A 21,746-nucleotide genomic window follows, 5' to 3' on the forward strand; every position below is an offset into this window, starting at 1 on the left:
AAATTGAAACTAGATAAATATTATAAATGAACTCCCCATCCGTGGCACAAGCTCTGCTTATACGGATGGGTATACTAGGTGCTAGGCCTGTCAAATGTAAAGTTATTTAAGGCATAGCATTCAGATTTGAAGAAACATTAGTTGACCTTACCACATTCATTCTGGAAATCTGTGATAAAAGAAGAAACTTCAAATGAAGACACAAATCTCATCTGCCAAAAAGCGTATTCAACCTTCGTACTTCCCGCTTCACACACTTCTCGCTAAACTTAGACAATGGTCTTAGGGCGGGTGTAAATATTTTTTTGTAAGAAGGTAATAAAATTGTTAGGTACATACATAATAGGTACCTATTTTACCTTTTTATAAAGCAAAATTAACCATGTGCCTATCGGTAATTAAGGTACCTACATATTATGTGCAGTATTTTGAGGTGTGAAGTGTAATTCCCACTGAAAATGAGTTGAAATGACTTTAACATACTTTAAATATTCGTCACCCACCATAAACTCCTGACAGAAGCAATCTACCACGGGGGAGTTCGAGTTGTCCGAATGAATACAGAAGTTCTGATCCATAGGCGCCACGTTGCATCCCTGAGAGTCAATCTCCAACTCTTCAATAAACTGATTCCTACAGTACTGCTGAGGAATTGTCCCATCATTCCCATCAAAAGGTATGAGTCACAAATTGAGTTGACTCACAAGTTTGGATCATTGACTCGTGAGTCATGGAAGGCCATAAGATCTAGAGTAGCCGAACCCACATTGGAAACTGAAGGCAAAGACCTCTTGATCATATTATTCAGTCCTGTTAGGTAGGTAGGTCTTCCAGTTTTCTTTCCACTATATTCGAATCCCCTCTCTTTGTTCGCCGGATCATTACCCGTCACATCATCCATTATAGTATTATCACATTTGCTAAGCACGGCTAGTAATCCATTGGTATTGGAGATGGTGATAGCGTACTTCTTGTTACACTTGGGATCAGTGAACACCATCTTACCGGTAATGTTGTGCTGTTTGCCCAGATTGTGAACGAAGCGAATGATATCTGTACTCGACTCAGTGCAAGACTTGATGTCCGTAATCTCCATGTTGTATTTGGCATCATTTTCACAACTCATATCTTCATCGTGAGAGACACAGTCTGTTTCCTGATGACCCAATTCTGTGTGGTCCACTTGACAACACTCGACTCAGTGCAAGACTTGATGTCCGCAATCTCCATGTTGTCTTTGGCATCATTTTCACAACTCATATCTTCATCGTGAGAGACACAGTCTGTTTCCTGATGACCCAATTCTGTGTGGTCCACTTGACAAGTCTGATAACACTCATTCTCCCGCTGGTTTGACTTGGAGATGGTCAGTTCAATAACATTTCTATTCTCCGTTCGAGTTCCCCTGTCAGCCAAACCCTCTGGAGTGATCAGATTGAGAAGTTGGGGTGGCACTTTGAGAGTGAAGTTGTTCTTCCAGCGACATAAATAGTCAAGCAAGTATTGGAAGACGGTGAGGGATTCACTGCCACAGGAAGTGTGGGATGAGTTACAGTCAGGTAATATGAAAGAATGGACGAGATCGCAATTCAAACATTTCCAGTAGTTCTTCTTATGTGGCGTGTCAGGGTGTTTAGTTTTGGTTGCTACGATGCCATTTCCTGCATTGGTTTCTAGGGCACAATTGCCTACGGTGGTGGATGCACAGTTTTCTACAGCATAAGGTAGGAGACAGTTCCCTGGTATGTTCGTTGCTAGGGTCAACACTTGTTTGTCTTCATACATGTTATTGTCCTCATGCATATTACCCCAGGAGGTCCCATTACATCGTGAAATAGGTTTGAGAATTTCAATCGTCAATGCGGTGGGGCACCGCTTGTGCTTGTGGCAATAGCAGAGCTCTGGTTCCAGCATGATGATTGAGTGACCAGGGCTTCTTAGATCACCATCCTGATGAGATTAGAACCTGCAAGCAAGAGAAGGAATTTTAAAGAAGGAAAGTAAGTATCACAAGTGTTGTTCCCCGCTAAATTAATATCTATATCTACACCTCGATAAATTTCAAGAGTTGGCTTGGACTTGAACCACCCACTTCCAGATCCGAAATGCACCGCGCTGACTACTGAATTACCACAAGAACACCATAATGTACTCATTGTACATCAGCAGAACGTGAAGTCCTAGAATCTCAGATGCTCAATTTGCATGCTTATCTAAAAAAAAAGTAAAGTTCTTAGAACATTTTTATTACTCACCAATTATGTACTCGTCATCCAATCAGATTGATTATACGTAACATTCTCTCCGGAAATAAAATACAATAAATTTTGGTGATCGACTTGAAGAGTTACTTTCTGTTTTGTTTTTACTTTTCATCATCATTATTATTGAGTTTTAAACTGTTGAATGTTCGTAGAACGCATGTTAGCCAACTTTTTTTTTAAATGAAAATACATCAGTTCCAATCAGAAAAAAAACAAATGAATAAAATATGGCTTCACTTCAGATTCTTCAGAACAATACCCCCCAAAATTTTAGTGTTCTGAAGACATTCTTTTGCCATGATTACCACAAGAACACCATAATGTGACTTCGGTACCCAACTGTACCGAAGTCACAGGTTAAAGGTATTCTCCCAGTCTGGCAACATGTGTGCAGCCGCACTTGTAATTAGACATGTTATAATAAGTTCAGCAGATTCAAAAAAGATGGAAATTATGTTTCGATGTAGTTCAGTCCTCAAAATTATTTTACCAAAACAGCAGAAAGCATTTTATTTTTCAAATGAGTCTAACAGTAACAGTGCAGCGCGCGTTTAGTCTTCCTTATAGTGTCCTTCTCGAGGTTTTATGGGGCTACCTGAAGGCTGAAGTTTACAAAGATCATCGGAGGACCATTGAAGAATTGAAGCACAACATCCAACGAGAAATAGGCGGTCTACCGGTAGCAATTTTGGAGAAAGTAGAGAGAAACTTCAGAAATAAATCGCCTCCATCAGTGTATCGAGAATGGCGTTCGTCATTTGAATGTAGTACTGTTCATATTTTACCAAAGCAGCAGAAAGCATTTTATTTTTCAAATGAGTCTAATAGTAACAGTGCAGCGCGCGTTTCGTCTTCCTTATGGTGTCCTTCTCGAGGTTTTTTGGGGCTACCTGAAGGCTGAAGTTTACAAAGATCATCGGAGGACCATTGAAGAATTAAAGCACAACATCCGACGAGAAATAGGCCGTCTACCGGTAGCAATGTTGGAGAAAGTAGAGAGAAACTTCAGAAATAAATCGCCTCCATCAGTGTATCGAGAATGGCGTTCGTCATTTGAATGTAGTACTGTTCGAAACAACATAAAGTCAAATTTCCAACATTTCTTGATGCTAATCCATTAACAGAAGTCAAGAAAGTATCACAGATTTTTTTTTTCCTTTGGCGGAGTAATTCCTCGTTGCTGTTGATTTTGATACTCTTGACAACGTTGCTTTTGCGGAGTAATTCCTCGTTGCTGTTGATTTTGATAATCTTGACAACGTTGCTTTTGCGGAGTACTTCTTTGTTGCTGTTGATACTCTTGACAACGTTGCGTTTGCGGAGTATTTCCTTGTAGCTGTTGATTTTGATACTCTTGACAACGTTGCTTTTGCGGAGTATTTCCTTGTTGCTGTTGCAGAGGATGCGACCGATTTCATAGTCAATATAGGTGCTATCAAGAAGATCTTCTTGCTAGATGGCATGTTCAAAAATCGGCTCTAATATACATTTAACTTCTACGTCAAACTGCTGTACAAAGAATTCTTATGATTAATTTAAAATAAAGATTATAGCGGAAGAGGATGCGACCGATTTCATAGTCAATATAGGTGCTATCAAGAAGATCTTCTTGCTAGATGGCAAGTTCGAAAATCGGCTCTAATATACATTTAACTTCTACGTCAAACTGCTGTACAAAGAATTCTTATGATTAATTTAAAATAAAGATTATAGCGGACACAATCATGTGGCAGTAAAGGATACATCAACCAAAATCGAAGCAATTATGGTGGATTTCACCAACCTTCTTTTTAGCCTCTAACTGAAAGGACTGAAAAAATATTGGTGAAATCCAAAATTAGTATGATAAAAATCGAGTTTTGAGTAAAACAGATTGACGTTTTTGATTTCCATTGAAAAGTATTGGAAGGATTTTACGAACTAATGTATGCTACACAATACATGTGTAAACCAGAGGATGCGACCGATTTCATAGTCAATATAGGTGCTATCACGAAGATCTTCTTGCTAGAAAGCATGATCGAAAATCGGCTCTAATATACATTTAACTTCTACGTCGAACTGCTGTACAAAGAATTCTTATGATTAATTTAAAATAAAGATTATAGCGGACACAATCATCTGGCAGTAAAGGATACATCAATCAAAATCGAAGCAATTACATATGGTGGATTTCACCAACCTTCTTTTTAGCCTCTAACAGCCTGTTAGCTTAACAGGCCTTCTAAGGAATGAAAAAATATTGGTGAAATCCAAAATTAGTATGATAAAAATCGAGTTTTGAGTAAAACAGATTGACATTTTTGATTTCCATTGAAAAGTATTGGAAGGATTTTACGAAAACTCGTGTATCTTGATGAATAATGAAGATATCAAAGGAATTCTTTTTGCAACAGATTCTCAACAAAATTCCGCATTGGAAAAGCCATATTACCCAAAAAAGGTCCAAGTACAGTTTACGCTTTTCTTATATAAAAGCTATCAATTGTCACAAGATTCTCATTATTCAAGCATATAAATTTATTTACTCAAATCACTTCCACTGATTGATGTTTTGTTTTTCTGATTGCGTTCACTAGAATCTCGCCATGTTATGCAAAACAAGGCTACAGGACGAGTTTCTTTATTCACCGAATGAAGCGGTTGACGGTTATGGTGTAAGAAGTCTTTCGCTGGGACACTGAGAGCTGAAAGCTGGATGGACAAAACGTCACGTCACTCAAAGAACGCAAGTTTAAAGAAATGCACAAACTATTCAACCGGTTTTTTCATCGCTGATAGTAAAGAAACTCGCCTTGTGATCAATAACCCACACTAAGGGTAGAGACATACAGAGAGTGCGTAAGACAACCCAAAATCGAAGCAATTATGGTGGATTTCACCAACCTTCTTTTTAGCCTCTAACAGCCCGTTAACTTAACAGGCTGTTAGTTAACAGGCCTTCTAAGGACTGAAAAAATATTGGTGAAATTCAAAATTAGTATGATAAAAATCGAGTTTTGAGTAAAACAGATTGACGTTTTTGATTTCCATTGAAAAGTATTGGAAGGATTTTACGAAAACTCGTGTTTCTTGATGAATAATGAAGATATCAAAGGAATTCTTTTTGCAACAGATTCTTAACAAAATTCCGCATTGGAAAAGCTATATTACCCAAAAAGGGTCCAAGTACGGTTTACGCTTTTCTCATATGAAAGCTATCAATTGTCACAAGATTCCCATTATTCAAGCATATAAATTTATTTACTCAAATCACTTCCATTGATTGATGGTTTGTTTTTCTGATTGCGTTCACTAGAATCTCGCCATGTCATGCAAAACAAGGCTACAGGACGAGTTTCTTTATTCACCGAATGAAGCGGTTGACGGTTATGGCGCAAGAAGTCTTTCGCTGGGACACTGAGAGCTGAAAGCTGGATGGACAAAACGTGACGTCACTCAAAGAACGCAAGTTTAAAGAAATGCACAAACTATTCAACCGGTTTTTTCATGGCTGATAGTAAAGAAACTCGCCTTGTGATCAATAACCCACACTAAGGGTAGAGACATACAGAGAGTGCGTAAGACAACAGTTGTGTTTGAGATAGGTAAGATAGTACCTAATTCCATAGCTAGGTGTCAGTAACGATATTGCATCACTATGTTTGTATTACACTCTCTCGTAGTCGTATTTTTAATATTGAACTTTTTTCTTTACCTTACCCATGTAAGAATTGTTCTAGCAATCATTCATACTTGTTAAATGAAAACTTCCTTGGAAACAACATTTCCTGCATGGATACGAAAAAGCTTGGAAGTGACTGAAATACCAATATAAATTGAGGTTCTTTAAATGGTAAGTTCTTATTTTGTGCATTATAAGGTTCCACTTTTTAAACCTATTACACGTGGTACCTGCCCACTAAGTAAGTAATGCAAAAGAGATAGTTCTATCCTGTCTTCCTCCCTTCCGAGAACGTATTTGTTTTGGATAAAGTGGCCTAATGTCACATTGTGTGTCTTGCATTGTGATAGTGGTGTTACTTTTGGTCAAGCGGTTTGATAGAAGGAGCTGTAAGTAGCAAAGGCCTTATCGTTCTATTTCCCGGGTACCACAAGGGACAATATTAACAATATATATTCCAAAATCTAATTTAAATCATGATTTCTTTGTGGTGAAGCTGAGAGCTTCTGCACACTTTTAGTGGATATCATAACATTACAAAGAGCCCCTTTCACAAATTCAGAGCCTCCTTGACTAATTCTGTCATTTCTGTGATTATTATTTCTTTACTCTGGTAATGTAACCACTGGTCGCTACTCGATTCAAGTAGCTACTCACTTGTCCCCACGAGGCTGAGTGCACCCCCATACCCCCAAGTACTACAGAGCGGAAAAAAATTCGACCCCGCTGGAATCGAACCCGGGACCTCCGGCGTTCAATACTTACATCAGATGGTTCCCAATAGAGTGGATCATAATGTATGCCGTCGAATATCAAATACACGCGATGTGGAAAGCCCATGTCCTCACCAAACCTATTGATAATCTGGTTCATCGTATCTATCACTGCTATCTCCATACCGTAGAAGTTAGCCAGAATAGAAAGCTCAATGGCACCGCCCCAAGATTCGGCCTTCTGAATCCACGTTACATACTCTGAGTTTGGTTTACCTGAGGAAGAGAAGGAAATTGATTATTTTTCATTCAACGAACGAAGCAAAATTAAAGTTTTAACTGAAGGAACGAAGCTTCCAAGTTTCAAACCTTTCTCGGGTACCACAAGGGACAATATATTTTCTAAAATCTAATCTAAATCATGATTTCTTTGTGGTGAAGCTGAGAGCTTCTGCACACTTTTAGTGGATATCATACCATTACAAAGAGCCCCCTTCACAAATTCAGAGCCTCCTTGACTAATTCTGTGATTATTATTTCTTTACCCTGGTAATGCCGCCACTGGTCGCTACTAGATTAAAGTAGCTACTCACTTGTCCCCACGCGGCTGAGTGCACCCCCAAGTACTACAGAGCGGAAAAAAATTCGACCCCGCTGGAATCGAACCCGGGACCTCCGGGCGTTCACTACTTACATCAGATGGTTCCCAATAGAGTGGATCATAATGTATGCCGTCGAATATCAAATACACGCGATGTGGAAAGCCCATGTCCTCACCAAACCTATTGATAATCTGGTTCATCGTATCTATCACTGCTATCTCCATACCGTAGAAGTTAGCCAGAATAGAAAGCTCAATGGCACCGCCCCAAGATTCGGCCTTCTGAATCCACGTTACATACTCTGAGTTTGGTTTACCTGGGGAACAGAAGGAAATGAATAACTGTATATATGTTTATTTAACATAAAAATGTGCTGCTCACAATATCGAGTATGTTTTTTTTTTTCAGGGCATCATTATTTGATTTTTCTTAAAATAACAACAGTTCAATTAAAAACAACCCGCACCATCTTCGCATCCCAAACCTCTTGCCCTCTTCCTTGTATACCTCTGATCCTCATGCTTATTGTTCTAATGATTGAGATTTGACATTTAGTTCTCAACCAACCCAAAACTTGAGCATAGCTCCGGTTCCATTTCATACATAATCTGTCCGCAGTTCTCTTCAGGAAGCTCATATATTCCATACCAATGGCACAATCGCATGACAATATCAAGGGGGTGAAAGAATTTGAGATCTAACCTTCCCTTGTGCGGACCTTTTTTTGTATTGAGTTTCTAACTGGGCTTTTGGAGACCTTGCACGGACTTTTTTTTTAGTTCTAAAGTTCACCGAACCTCTGGTTAGCTCGGTCAACTTCAGATCTTCAGGTCTTATCCTCCCGAAATGAAGGGAGGACTTTTTTTTTAGTTCTAAAGTTCACCGAACCTCTGGTTAGCTCGGTCAACTTCAGATCTTCAGGTCTTATCCTCCCGAAATGAAGGGAGGACTTTTTTTTTAGTTCTAAAGTTCACCGAACCTCTGGTTAGCTCGGTCAACTTCAGATCTTCAGGTCTTATCCTCCCGAAATGAAGGGAGGACTTTTTTTTTAGTTCTAAAGTTCACCGAACCTCTGGTTAGCTCGGTCAACTTCAGATCTTCAGGTCTTATCCTCCCGAAATGAAGGGAGGACTTTTTTTTTAGTTCTAAAGTTCACCGAACCTCTGGTTAGCTCGGTCAACTTCAGATCTTCAGGTCGGTCCGATGACTCGTTGGTCAGTGTTAGAAGGTTCTCCTACAATCGCTTGACCTTCTGGTGATCCCATAGGTACTTGGTACTTGTGGTCAACGCCAGAGTTGGTCATATTCCCGGGGGTAAAAACACAGCTTTAAAAAAAAAAAAAAAAATACATATGTAACATTAAACAACATAATGTAGGCAATATGCCTAGATGCCTAGCTACGGCACGCGGCTTACATGATATGTAGGTACATAAATATAACAATTAATGACATATTTATTTGTACATATAGTTAGACAGATAAACATTATGCATTATGATTATGACCGTACACTGTTAGGTACATGGTGATAATATTGGCAATCGACATTTCTAGAGCTTCTAGAAGTCAACAAGGCAGATTGGCGAATAATGAGCGGTACGAAATATTATAGGTATACAGGGTGTTTGTATTTCTCAGTGATGCCTTCCTCCGGCACCACTCAAACGCCGAGGTCGCTGAGACATATTTTTCTTCGTAAAGTTTCGGCCTTAACCCTTGTGGCTTACGTATGTCAGAGTTATGTCTTTTTCGATATTTCATTTATCTATTCAGGGGGTGGTTATTTTAATTTCATTTTTTTTTTTAATTTTTTTTAGCATTTCTCTGATACATCCTGTATATCTCAGCTTATCAATTAGATGCATGATATTAGAGAGAGGGGAGGTGGGGGGGAAGGTATGTAATATGTACAATTTACAATACATAATACATAATTATGTATTATGTATGTAAGTATACCTACAAAATCAATTCATATTTCGTGCATCCTACTATTTAATATTTTGGCGATATCACTCGCATATGCCAAAACGTCATAACTTTGATACAAAATATTACTCATACACATTTAGTTCTTTTGTTAGGAGCTTTGCTCGGGACATTTGATGTGCTGACGTCATCGCCTACGGGAGCGTATGCCGTGACGTCAAAGTTCACGATTTACCGGCATTTTTTAATCGATTTATCTCGGGATCTAGAAGTCGTAGAAGAAAAAGAAAAATTCTGTTGGTCCTCATTTTTCCTGCTCTATGACTTTGAAACATCACCCAAGCGCGACTGATATGAATTGAATTGACACCACCAGAGACTGAACCCGGAATTCCTACGTGTTAGGATGATCACGAAGCTACGGAGGTTGTCACGAATCTTTAACTATTTCCTATGTACCGCTTCCCTTTTTTGATGTCAATTAAATTGCTTGATTTTATTGTTTGGTCTTCTAGAATTCTACACACTCATAATATTAATAGAATAGAATAGAATATACCTTGTTTATCCTGCTCGAATGAGACTAAAAAGTCCCTTTACCCCAGCAGTCTAAACAAGGTCTCGTGTATTTTATGGGTTTAACATTTTACAATACATGATTAATAAAGTAGACCTTGCTTAATTATAAAAAAAAAGAAAAAAAAATAATAATAATAATAATAATGAGAAGGAGAGATGAGAAATGAATTAGTGATGGAGGTGAGATGGATGCTATAGTGAGGTTTGAAGGGATGTACGGGGAGGACAGGTGGCCATGTCAGTCAAGTGTACACACACACACACATACACACACACACGCCACACACACACCACACACACAACGCAACACAACTCAACACAACACACGCTCACACACACACACGCACACACGCACACACACACACGCACACATACGCACACACACACACACACACACACGCACGCACTCACACACACACGCACACACACACCCTCCCGCTTGCTTTATGGACGATTGAAGAGACCTTCACTGACCGCCTTGTCTAGAAGTGTTTTGCGGTACGAAATATTATAGGTATACAGGGTGTTTGTATTTCTCAGTGATGGCTTCCTCGAGCACCACTCGAACGCCGAGGTCGCTGAGACATATTTTTCTTCGTAAAGTTGCGGCCTTAACCCTTGTGGCTTACGTACGTCAGAGGTCAGAGTTATGTCTTTTTCGATATTTCATTTACCTTTTCAGGGGGTGGTTATTTTAATTTCAATTTTAATTTTTTTTTAACATTTCTCCGATACATCCTGTATATCTCAGCTTATCAATTAGATGCATGATATTAGAGAGAGGGGAGGTGGGGGGAAGGTATGTAATATGTACAATTTACAATACATAATACATATTATGTATGTAAGTATACCTACAAAATCAATTCATATTTCGTGCATCCTACTGTTTAATATTTTGGCGATATCACTCGCATATGCCAAAACGTCATAACTTTGATACAAAATATTACTCATACACATTTAGTTCTTTTGTTTGTTTTTGTTCTTTTTGTAGTCAAAACTAAATGTCAGCCCAAAGCAATCACCCTAGTTAGGGCTGATTGAGAGGCAGACGAAAAACGACGACCCATTCTGTACACAGGAAAAGGCGAAGAAAAAGAAGAAGACTACATATTCACCTATGTACCATTGTACCTTCTACCTAATGTAAATCCTGATTATCCCACATGAGGATTTAACAAAGCGGTATTGGCACAGAATATGTACAATTGTACATAGGTACATAGCTACATATGATTATAAGCTGTGTCAGTTGAATTATGTGATAGATATGTATAGCTATGATTATAAGCTAAGTTAAATTATGTGACATCCTCATTTCATTGGTCTACTTCTAATATTTAGTTCCCTTAATCCGTACAAGGCGTTAGAGCGATACCGGTACCATTATTACACTTTCTTCATTTCTTCTTAATAACAAATATCTACTACATACATAGCCTAGACATTACATTAAAACGGGGCTTGTTTTTTCTTTTTGTAGTGAAAACTAAATGTCAGCCCAAAGCAATCACCCTAGTTAGGGCTGGTTGAGAGGCTGACGAAAAACACCGACCCATTCTGTACACAGGAAAAGGCGAAGAAAAAGAAGAAGACTTACATATTCACCTATGTACAATTGTACCTACTACCTAATGTAAATCCTGATTATCCCACATGAGGATTTAACAAAGCGGTATTGGCACAGGATAGGTACATATGATTATAAGCTGTGTCAGTTGAATTATGTGATAGATATGTATAGCTATGCTTATAAGCTAACTTAAATTATGTGACATCCTCATTTCATTGGTCTACTTCTAATATTTATTTCCCTTAATCCGTACAAGGCGTTAGAGCGGTAGCGGTACCATTATTACACTTTCTTCATTTCTTCTTAATAACAAATATCTACTACATACATAGCCTAGACATTACATTAAAACGGGGCCTAATTGAGAGGCAGACGAAAAACGCCGACCCATTCTGTACACAGGAAAAGGCGAAGAAAAAGAAGAAGACTACATATTCAACTATGTACCATTGTACCTATTACCTAATGTAAATCCTGATTATCCCACATGAGGATTTAACAAAGCGGTATTGACACAGAATATGTACATAGCTACATATGATTATAAGCTGTGTCAGTTGAATTATGTGATAGATATGTATAGCTATGATTATAAGCTAAGTTAAATTATGTGACATCCTCATTCCATTGGTCTACTTCTAATATTTAGTTCCCTTAATCCGTACAAGGCGTTAGAGCGGTACCGGTACCATTATTACACTTTCTTCATTTCTTCTTAATAACAAATATCTACTACATACATAGCCTAGACATTACATTAAAACGGGGCCTTTCCTTAAGGTAGATTTTTTATTTTGTAGATTCGTAGAAGCTCAACCTAAATAGGGCTGTCTAGCCCCTACACTTGAGCCTCAGATTGGGCTTTTTGTATTCCTTAAGCTAGGATCACACGATATGGTAGAGTGACATAATGTCTTCTTCTTCTAGTGCCACATCTTCAATAGACGTTGGCGATTACTGTGGCCTAAATATTTCTATCAGCGGCTTGGTTGAAAATTTCTTGTGATGTTAATCCTGTCCAATTAATGATGTTGTTCAACCATGTTGTGCGGTCGTCCTCTGCGACCGTCCAAATCAGCTCGTACAATGTTTTGGAGAAGGTGGTATTTATCATTTCTCATGATGTGTCCAAAGTATGCTGTAGATTCGTAGAAGCTCAACTTAAATAGGGCTGTCTAGCCCCTACACTTAAGCCTCAGATTGGGCTTTTTGTATTCCTTAAGCTAGGATCACACGATATGGCAGAGTGACATAATATCTTCTCCTTCTAGTGCCATATCTTCAATAGACGTTGGCGATTACTGTGGCCTAAATATTTCTATCAGCGGCTTGGTTGAAATTTCTTCTGATGTTAATCCTGTCCAATTAGTGATATTGTTCAACCATGTTGTGCGAGGTCTGCCTCGTCCTCTGCGACCGTCCAAATCAGCTCGTACAATGTTTTGGAGAAGGTGGTATTTATGTATAATATAATCTGGTAATTTTATATGGCACCATAGACATTTGCTATGGTACAAACACAAAGGAAACATTTGACGCCATAGGTGTACGACCTCAAAGCACCCTCATCTAATTTCTATAGAGACATCCTGTAGGTATATCTCATTCTACACACAAGTTCGTGACCTTTACTCCTGATGCCGATCAATATTGCTACTGATTAGTACGTACATGTACATAGTTACAGCATATTATACCTATACCGCTACACATACTATGGTACAAACACAAAGGAAACATTTGACGCCATAGGTGTACGACCTCAAAGCACCCTCATCTAATTTCTAATGAGACATCCTGTAGGTATATCTCATTCTACACACAAGTTCAAGAGTCTTCATGACCTTTACTCCTGATGCCGATCAATATTGCTACTGATTAGTATGTACATAGTACATAGTTACAGCATATTATACCTATACCGCTACACATAGTTACATTGTATTCTAGAATATTCTAAATTCTAATCATTCAGAATATGTAACATAATATCTTCTCTATTCATACATGGTGTAACAGAAAAACTCTCTCTAGTCCTAAACAACACTAGGTGTTTCCTTTTCGGAAACTGAAATGGCCATGTCTAGTCCTAAACAACACTAGGTGTTTCCTTTTCGGAAACTGAAATGGCGATGGGGTCTGTAGGTACTAAACCATAGGTTCCTTTTCGGCTCTCTCTAGTCCTAAACAACAAAAGGTGTTTTCTTTTCGGAAACTGAAATGGCGATGGGGTCTGTAGGTACTAAACCATAGGAAATACAAGATGGCGGGCCATCGGAATCGGTTGTGATTCCGAAAGTTTATCGAAAGGAAAATACACCTGGCATCCTTGTTTTCGTGCTGAGCGACGAAAATAATTCCGTGGTTGTTTTGTTAAATGTCCAAGAACTTTTTGTTCTTCTTTGTTCTTTTCCGCTCCATGGGGGTCGGCATTTGTCATCTTTTACTTATTTCCTGACACGTCAATGAAAAATTTGGAAATAAATAGGTATAAAGTATAAAATTTATTGAAACGTGTCAAGCTCATCGCCAATGTATATGTTTTAAGTTAATGTCTGTGATTTGAGAAGCTGGCACATTCTCAGCTTACCGTCCTCCGGCGAGACGACTCCTGGACTTTCTGTTACATTCTGTGTACAAGAATAGAAGTCGATAAATAATATTCCTCAGTAAATAATAAAACACGAAGGAAAATACACCTAATGGCATCCTTGTTTTCAAGCTGAGCGACGAAAATAATTCCGTGGTTGTTTTGATAAATGTCCAAGAACTTTTTGTTCTTCTTTGTTCTTTTCCGCTCCATGGGGGTCGGCATTTGCCATCTTTTACTTATTTCCTGACACGTCAATGAAAATTTTGGGAAATATAAAATTTGTTGAAAAGTGTCAAGCTCATCGGCGAGACGACTCCTGGACTTTCTGTTACATTCTGTGTACAAGAATAGAAGTCGATAAATAATATTCCTCAGTAAATAATAAAACACTTTGTTGACATAATTGAGATCAATAGAGTTTGGCCTAATGTCATATTGTGTGTCTTGCATTGTGATAGTGGTGTTACTTTTGGTCAAGCGGTTTGATAGAAGGAGCTGTAAGTAGCAAAGGCCTTATCGTTCCGAAATCGAAGAGAGGACATAGGTAGCCGCTCAGAGAACGAACCTTGTGTGCTTAGGATAAATTCGCCCCGGGCGGGAATTGAACACACGACTTGGCGCTAACTTGGTAGACGCGCTCTTCCAAGCTAACTAGACAGGCTAGTCAAGAAACTTTAGGAATTAATCATCTTTGTCTACCTGGGGGACTATAAACAGGGAGTAGGCGAGCGTTTTCCTAATCAGCCTAACTGGCTGACAGTTGGGAGAGGGTTAACATGGCTTTCAAAGACCAGTCCAAAAACTCAAGATGGCTGATAGCACATCTAAGTATGTGGTTCAGGACGAGCCCCCTAAACCTGGCTGGAGACCATCACACTCCCGGCTTCAAGCCTTTAATACAACAACAACAACAACAACAACAACAACAACAACAACAACAACAACAACAACAACAACAACAACAACAACAACAACAATAGCCAACAACAACAACAACAACAACAACAACAACAACAACAACAACAACAACAACAACAACAACAACAACAACAACAACAAATCATTATGGACACAGGTATTTTCCATTCCTCTGTTTCCCCTGCTTTAGGTTTTTTCCACTGATATTATGGACAAAGGGCTTGTCTTAAATTATTTCCAGTAAATTTTATCAGTTACCATTACTTCGTACCATAATTTTACTTTATCAACGCACAATGGTATGTATAACGGTTTACAATTATACACACAGCACAGGTGCGAAAAATTGACTTGCGGACAGATTGACCAGAATCAACAATATTTCCATTGAAAAGTAGCTAGGCTGAGTGCACCCCGAACTCCAAGCACACAGTCGGAAAAACTTCGACGCCGCCGGGAATCGAACCTGGGACCTCTGGCGTGCAAGCCTAGTGTGATACTCACTAGGATACATAGGCTACTCTACCTGTCCTAGCTTACTCAAGCTTATTCATTTCACAAAGCATAAAGAACACCTCGAATTATAATCAGAGAGCCAAAAAAAAAAAAAAAAAAAAAAAAACTTGGACACTTTTTATATAAATATTTATAGAAAACCTAAATGTAAAATTGTAAATTGTGTATAATGTTATAACAATCACAATAAAATAAAATTGAATGGAGGAGTTGCAAATGGGTAAAAATTATAAATGAATGGTCGATTCCTATGTAAAAAGTTGGGAAAATTCCAAATCTGAGGTCAAAACTCCGAAAAAATGACTGTGAAAGGTCGAAAATTCAATTTTTATAATGAAAGAGTTCAAAGATTTGTGACGTCAGACTTAACGCAGTTGCTATTTTTGTCCGAATATAAAATTTATTGAAAAGTGTCAAGCTCATCGCCAATATATGTTTTAAGTTAATGTCTGTGATTTGAGATTTACCGTCCTCCGGCGAGACGACTCCTGGACTTTCTGTTACATTCTGTGTACAAGAAAAGAAGACGATAAATAATATTCCTCAGTAAATAATAAAACACTTTGTTGACATAATTGAGATCAATAGAGTGTGGCCTAATGTCACATTGTGTGTCTTGCATTGTGATAGTGGTGTTACTTTTGGTCAAGCGGTTTGATAGAAGGAGCTGTAAGTAGCAAAGGCCTTATCGTTCCGAAATCGAAGAGAGGACATAGGTAGCCGCTCAGAGAACGAACCTTGTGTGTTTAGGATAAATTCGCCCCGGGCGGGAATCGAACACACGACTCGGCGCTAACTTGGTAGACGCGCTCTTCCAAGCTAACTAGACAGGCTAGTCAAGAAACTTTAGGAATTAATCATCTTTGTCTACCTGGGGGACTATAAACAGGGAGTAGGCCAGCGTTTTCCTAATCAGCCTAACTAGCTGACAGTTGGGAGAGGGTTAACATGGCTTTAAAAGACCAGTCCAAAAACTCAAGATGGCTGATAGCACATCTAAGTATGTGGTTTAGGACGAGCCCCCTAAACCTGGCTGGAGACTATGACACTCCCGGCTTCAAACCTTTAATACAACAACAATAAATCATTATGGACACAGGTATTTTCCATTCCTTTGTTTCCCCTGCTTTAGGTTTTTTTCCACTGATATTATGGACAAAGGGCTCGTCTCAAATTATTTCCAGTAAATTCTGCCATGCTTTTTATCAGTTACCACTACTTCGCACCATAATTTTACTTTATCAACGCACAATGGTATGTATAACGGTTTACAATTATACACACAGCACAGGTGCAAAAAATTGACTTGGGGTCAGATTGACCAGAATCAACAATATTTCCATTGAAAAGTAGCTAGGCTGAGTGCACCCCGAACTCCAAGCACACAGTCGGAAAAACTTCGACCCCGCCGGGAATCGAACCTGGGACCTCTGGCGTGCAAGCCTAGTGTGATACTCACTAGGATACGGAGGCTACCTGTCCTAGCTTACTCAAGCTTATTCATTTCACAAAGCATAAAGACCACCTTGAATTATAATCAGAGACAAAAAAAAAAAAAAAAAAAAAAAAAAAAAAAAATGGGGACACCACCAGAGACTGAACCCGAAATTTCTACGTGTTAGGATGATCACGAAGCTACGGAGGTTGTCACGAGTCTTCAACTATTTCCTATGTACCGCTTCCCTTTTTTGATGTCAATTAAATTGCTTAATTTTATTGTTTGGTCTTCTAGAATTCTACACACTCATAATATTAATATGTTATGGTGGGTCCAGACTTGTGCAATGCAACGTGCAATGCAATGAAATTCGTTAGTTTGGACGTGTTTGAGAAAGTTGCAGCAAAATTTTTGAACATTGCAGCAAACGTTTGTGGGTATCCGAGAGGTTGGCGGTTTTCTGGCGAATGTCTTTGATGTGCGTTGCACTAGTTTGGACGTGTTTGCAAAGCATCGTGCAATGCAATGCAAATGATGTACCTACTATAGGCCATTACTAGTTGAGTATCGGTACAAAAATTCTCGGATACATGAAAAACGTTCGCATTCGTCAGATTTGAGTTGAGCATCGGTACAAAAATTCTCGGATACATGAAAATCGTTCGCGTTCGTCAGATTTGATTTTACGTGCAACGTGCAATGCAAATGCTTTGCACGTTGCTTTGCACGTTGCATTGCACAAGTCTGGACCCACCATACTATAGGGCTATAGGCCATTACTAGTTGAGTATCGGTACAAAAATTCTCGGATACATGAAAAACGTTCGCATTCGTCAGATTTGATTTTACGTGCAACTGGAAAATATCAAAGGGAACCTATATAGTATATATCCACTTCTACATATTATAGCACAACCTATACCTACACTTCTACATAGGTATAGCACAACCTATACACTTCTACATGTTATAGCACAGGTGTTAAAGTTCATGTCTCTTTGAACTTAGAGGTTACTTTATATGCTTTCCAATTTTGAGTCAACAAAGTCAACATTGGACGCAACTAGAATTTACAGTTGCACCATTATGTTTGTATGTAATGTAATGTTTGTATGTAATTATATGTAATTTATGTTTGTATGTAATTGTATGTAAATAATTTATAAACATTAAATAAATATTTGATATATATCGATGTTTGTTTTATTAATAGAATCTTACCTGCCAACACTTCGCATCATGTACAAGCAACCTTGATTGAAGTGTTCCTCGCAAAATTTGCTTCCATAGGAAAGTCATTATTTACTTATTTTAACGAGATCTCGTCGTGGTACACTAATTTCAATAGGAATATCTCTGCACATTCTTCCACAGACCTCAATTTTCGTGAACAAAACATATTAAAACCCTGGTATTTCAGAATGAACCACTTTAGACTTATGACTTACCTAGGATAGCATCGCAATATTGTTCTTTGTCACTGGATATTGCCTCCGCTATGATTTGCCTCATGAAACTACCCACACTCGTATCCACTTTACCTGCAAGACAAATCAAACAATATTCAAACTTATAAAAGATGAGGTAGGTGCCTACAATTATGTAGCTATAAGGTATAACACTTGTGTGTATATAAGTGAGGTATTTGAATTTCTACCTACGTACATGGTAAGTTCTTATTTTGTGCATTATAAGGTTCCACTTTTTAAACCTATTACAAGTGGTACCTGCCCACTAAGTAAGTAATGCAAAAGAGATAGTTCTATCCTGTCTTCCTCCCTTCCGAGAACGTATTTGTTTTGGATAAAGATCGCCCCGGCCGGGAATAGAAACCGCGACCACAAGGCAGGCGCTAATTAAGCTGGAAAAAACACCATTCCTAAGGGGAATTTAGCAAAAAAATAAAGAAACATGAAAATGACTCACCATTGAGGACAAACCCAATACTGGTGAACAAGCAGGAATTGTCAGACGGTACTACACGTCTTAGTAGGACCCCTCCCCTCTGCTCCTGAGTCTCCTCCCTCACATGATGTTGTGGTTCTCTGGACACCTCCATACCGGATGGTTCACTAGACACCTCCATACCAGATGGTACTCGATTCACCTCCCTCACCTCCTCCACAAACAGGGTGTCTCCATTCTTGATGCCCAGGTTCTCCAGAACTTCTTCTCCATTAGATTGGATTACAGTGGGTGGAAATCCACTACGGATTTGCAGATGAGCCTCCTCGATTTGCGTCAACTTGGTCAAAAGGAAATATGGGAAAGGGAATATGGATAATATTCCAGTTAAGAACGGAGGTTTTTCTAGACGTAAGATATTGTTTAGAGTAGTGAGGGTGACGAGATTTCCAAGTGCTAAAACGTACACGAACTCTATTTTATGCTGATAAAATGCGAATTCAAGGTCTACTCTAAAGTCTAACAGAGCACCATATTGAAGAATCTACAAAACACGACGAAAATTTGGAAAAACGAAGAATTTCTCATTTTCGAAATATGCTGACCGCTCTTGTGTTTGATTTTCAAAGCGAGCGGCGCTGAACTCATTTTTCACGTGTTTTTGCCAAACTTGAATTACTATGAAATTTTGGTCCACGTGTGTGTTCGTGTGTTAAAGTGTGTATTCACCTCCCTCACCTCCTCCACAAACAGGGTGTCTCCATTCTTGATGCCCAGGTTCTCCAGCACTTCTTCTCCATTAGATTGGATTACAGTGGGTGGAAATCCACTACGGATTTGCAGATGAGCCTCCTCGATTTGCGTCAACTTGGTCAGATGTGCACGCAACTCGCTGAGCTTGCTTTTCAAACTGAGTGCATCTTCTTTCAGAATATGCTGACCGCTCTTGTGTTTGATTTTCAAAGCGAGTGGCGCTGAACTCATTTTTCACGTGTTTTTGCCAAACTTGAATTACTATGAAATTTTGGTCCACGTGTGTGTTCGTGTGTTAAAGTGTGTGATTTTTTACTTTCTGTGTGTGTGTTTATTTTTAACTTTGAATCTAAAATTTGGAACACGAAAAACATGGAAAATTGAGCAATTTTCATTATCTACCTTACACTTGTATTTTTATTCTATTTTATGTATTTTTATTTTATTTATATATTGTTAGATATTACACATTTTTTTTCATTATATTTTTCTTTAATTTTATTTTATGAGATTAAGAAATAAAATTGTACACCTTGAGATTTTTATGTTTATTTTATTTATTTATTCGTTCTACTATTTCATTACGAGGTAGCTTTCTTAACTTGGGTTCATTAGACAAAAGTTTGTTTACAATCTTGAGCATCCTTGTTACTTTTATTGTTATTGTTTCCTCATTTCTTTACATTTATATCGCTATCGATTTACACTATTTCCTCATCTGTTTACATTTATGCCGATCTTCATTTAAATCATTTTCCTGATTTGTTAACAATAAATAATTACATTTCGTTATTTTTATATATTTTATAATAAATATTATTTTGTTGACATTATTTCTATTTCTAAAATGGCTACGATCTCATATGGCAAGGTCGAATAAGGCCGGACGTTTTTTTTAGTACACCCCACAGGACCTTTTTTTAAGTCAAAGGAGAGTACTCGTATATGCAAATAGTCAAACATACCTAATAGGTAATTTAGATAGAAAATATAAAAGTACAGACTTCAATATTATGAGGACAGTAGACATAGTAAAATAAAGTATACAGAAAAAGACAAAAAATAACTCCACAAAATTCAAATTTTACAAATAATAAGAAAATTAAATCGAAATTTCAATAGAAATAACGAAAGAACAGTAAAGAGTACTTATTCTATCCTACGTTGCCTATGCTAATGAGAAGAAGAAATGATTTTTGTATAACTTGGCAACATCTAAATATTCTAAAGAACTAGTAATTCTAGATCTGAATAAATTTTACCTAAAACTATGTATTATTTTTTTTTCCTCGGTGGCAATTTAGGGATGCATGCTTACATTAACAATAATAAGGTACCTAGTATTTAAAATGCTACTTGTATCATCTACTTACTCTCATGTAATATAAAATATACAGATTTAAATTTAGAACCAAAAACAATTCATGGAGTTATACAAATATACAGTGTATCCCAGAAGTCCTGTAACGTTTTTTACTGACACCACTGGATGGGCCACATGCCCTTTCCTAATCCTAGGATCGAACAGAATTCAGAAATTCCTCGCCGTTCAAAAGATAAACGGGTACCTGGCAGGACTTCTGGAACATACTGTATATAAAAATAGAAACTAGATAATGAACTAAGTAGAGATGTGCCTACTTATGTAAAAATAGAAAGTGATAGACAATATTTTGAGTAAAAACATGAAAATAATCAATTAACAGACCCGTCCCTAACACGCAGACTGGAAGAATATAGAATTTGATGATGATGATTACAGTTAAACCCGGATGATTGAGTACTCAAGGGACCAAAATTCTTCTTCTCGATTATAATTTAAAGAGGTTTTTGTTTACTGAATTATCCCAATTCGACTGTACTGACAAATTAGTCGAGGTGCCAACAGGTCAAACCAAACCACTGGAAAATATCATAGGGAATCTATATATCCACTTCTACATATTATAGCACACACTTCTACATAGGTATAGCACAGGTGTTAAACGGTCTTAAAGGTTACTTTATATGCTTTCCAATTTTGAGTCAACAAAGTCAACATTGGACGCAACTAGAATTTATAGTTATACCCAGCTAGACATGGAGACATAATATAACCTTTTTAATTATCATTGAATTCGATCCAACATTATCCTACAGTGTATCGCAAGACCTCAACTGAGCTTACTTTACTTTACTTTCCGTGTCCAGCTCGATCGTCAAATCTTGTCCATCCAGAAAAGAGCGGTCTGGATGGCCGTGTCATTTGCATGCAAAAGATCTAGCTCCGTGCAGGGTTTCTCCAACAGAGGAC

General features: G+C 38.0%; 2 protein-coding genes and 1 long non-coding RNA gene across 3 annotated transcripts; all 3 read right to left on the reverse strand.

Annotated features, from left to right (window-relative positions):
* Positions 1–1,122: 1,122 nt before the first annotated feature.
* Positions 1,123–3,027, reverse strand: LOC113470448. Its single transcript, XM_026828871.1, has 2 exons — positions 2,256–3,027; positions 1,123–1,966 (listed from the first exon to the last, which is right to left on the reverse strand). Exon 2 carries the CDS (start codon positions 1,912–1,914, stop codon positions 1,123–1,125), a length of 792 nt encoding a protein of 263 aa, XP_026684672.1. The 5' UTR covers positions 1,915–1,966; positions 2,256–3,027.
* Positions 3,028–3,900: 873 nt separating this feature from the next.
* Positions 3,901–5,109, reverse strand: LOC113470447. Its single transcript, XR_003393497.1, has 2 exons — positions 4,447–5,109; positions 3,901–4,047 (listed from the first exon to the last, which is right to left on the reverse strand). It is a non-coding gene; the product is annotated as an uncharacterized LOC113470447 (long non-coding RNA).
* Positions 5,110–5,989: 880 nt separating this feature from the next.
* LOC103516490 (ubiquitin thioesterase OTU1) lies at positions 5,990–19,932 on the reverse strand. Its single transcript, XM_026828872.1, has 6 exons — positions 19,439–19,932; positions 18,722–18,911; positions 18,244–18,336; positions 7,329–7,559; positions 6,694–6,917; positions 5,990–6,064 (listed from the first exon to the last, which is right to left on the reverse strand). The coding sequence occupies exons 1-6, from the start codon at positions 19,682–19,684 to the stop codon at positions 5,990–5,992; spliced, it is 1,059 nt and encodes a 352-aa protein (XP_026684673.1). The 5' UTR covers positions 19,685–19,932.
* Positions 19,933–21,746: the final 1,814 nt, after the last annotated feature.

This window comes from Diaphorina citri, unplaced genomic scaffold (assembly GCF_000475195.1).
Source record: "Diaphorina citri unplaced genomic scaffold, Diaci psyllid genome assembly version 1.1 scaffold1580, whole genome shotgun sequence".
NCBI classification, from domain to species: domain Eukaryota; kingdom Metazoa; phylum Arthropoda; class Insecta; order Hemiptera; family Psyllidae; genus Diaphorina; species Diaphorina citri.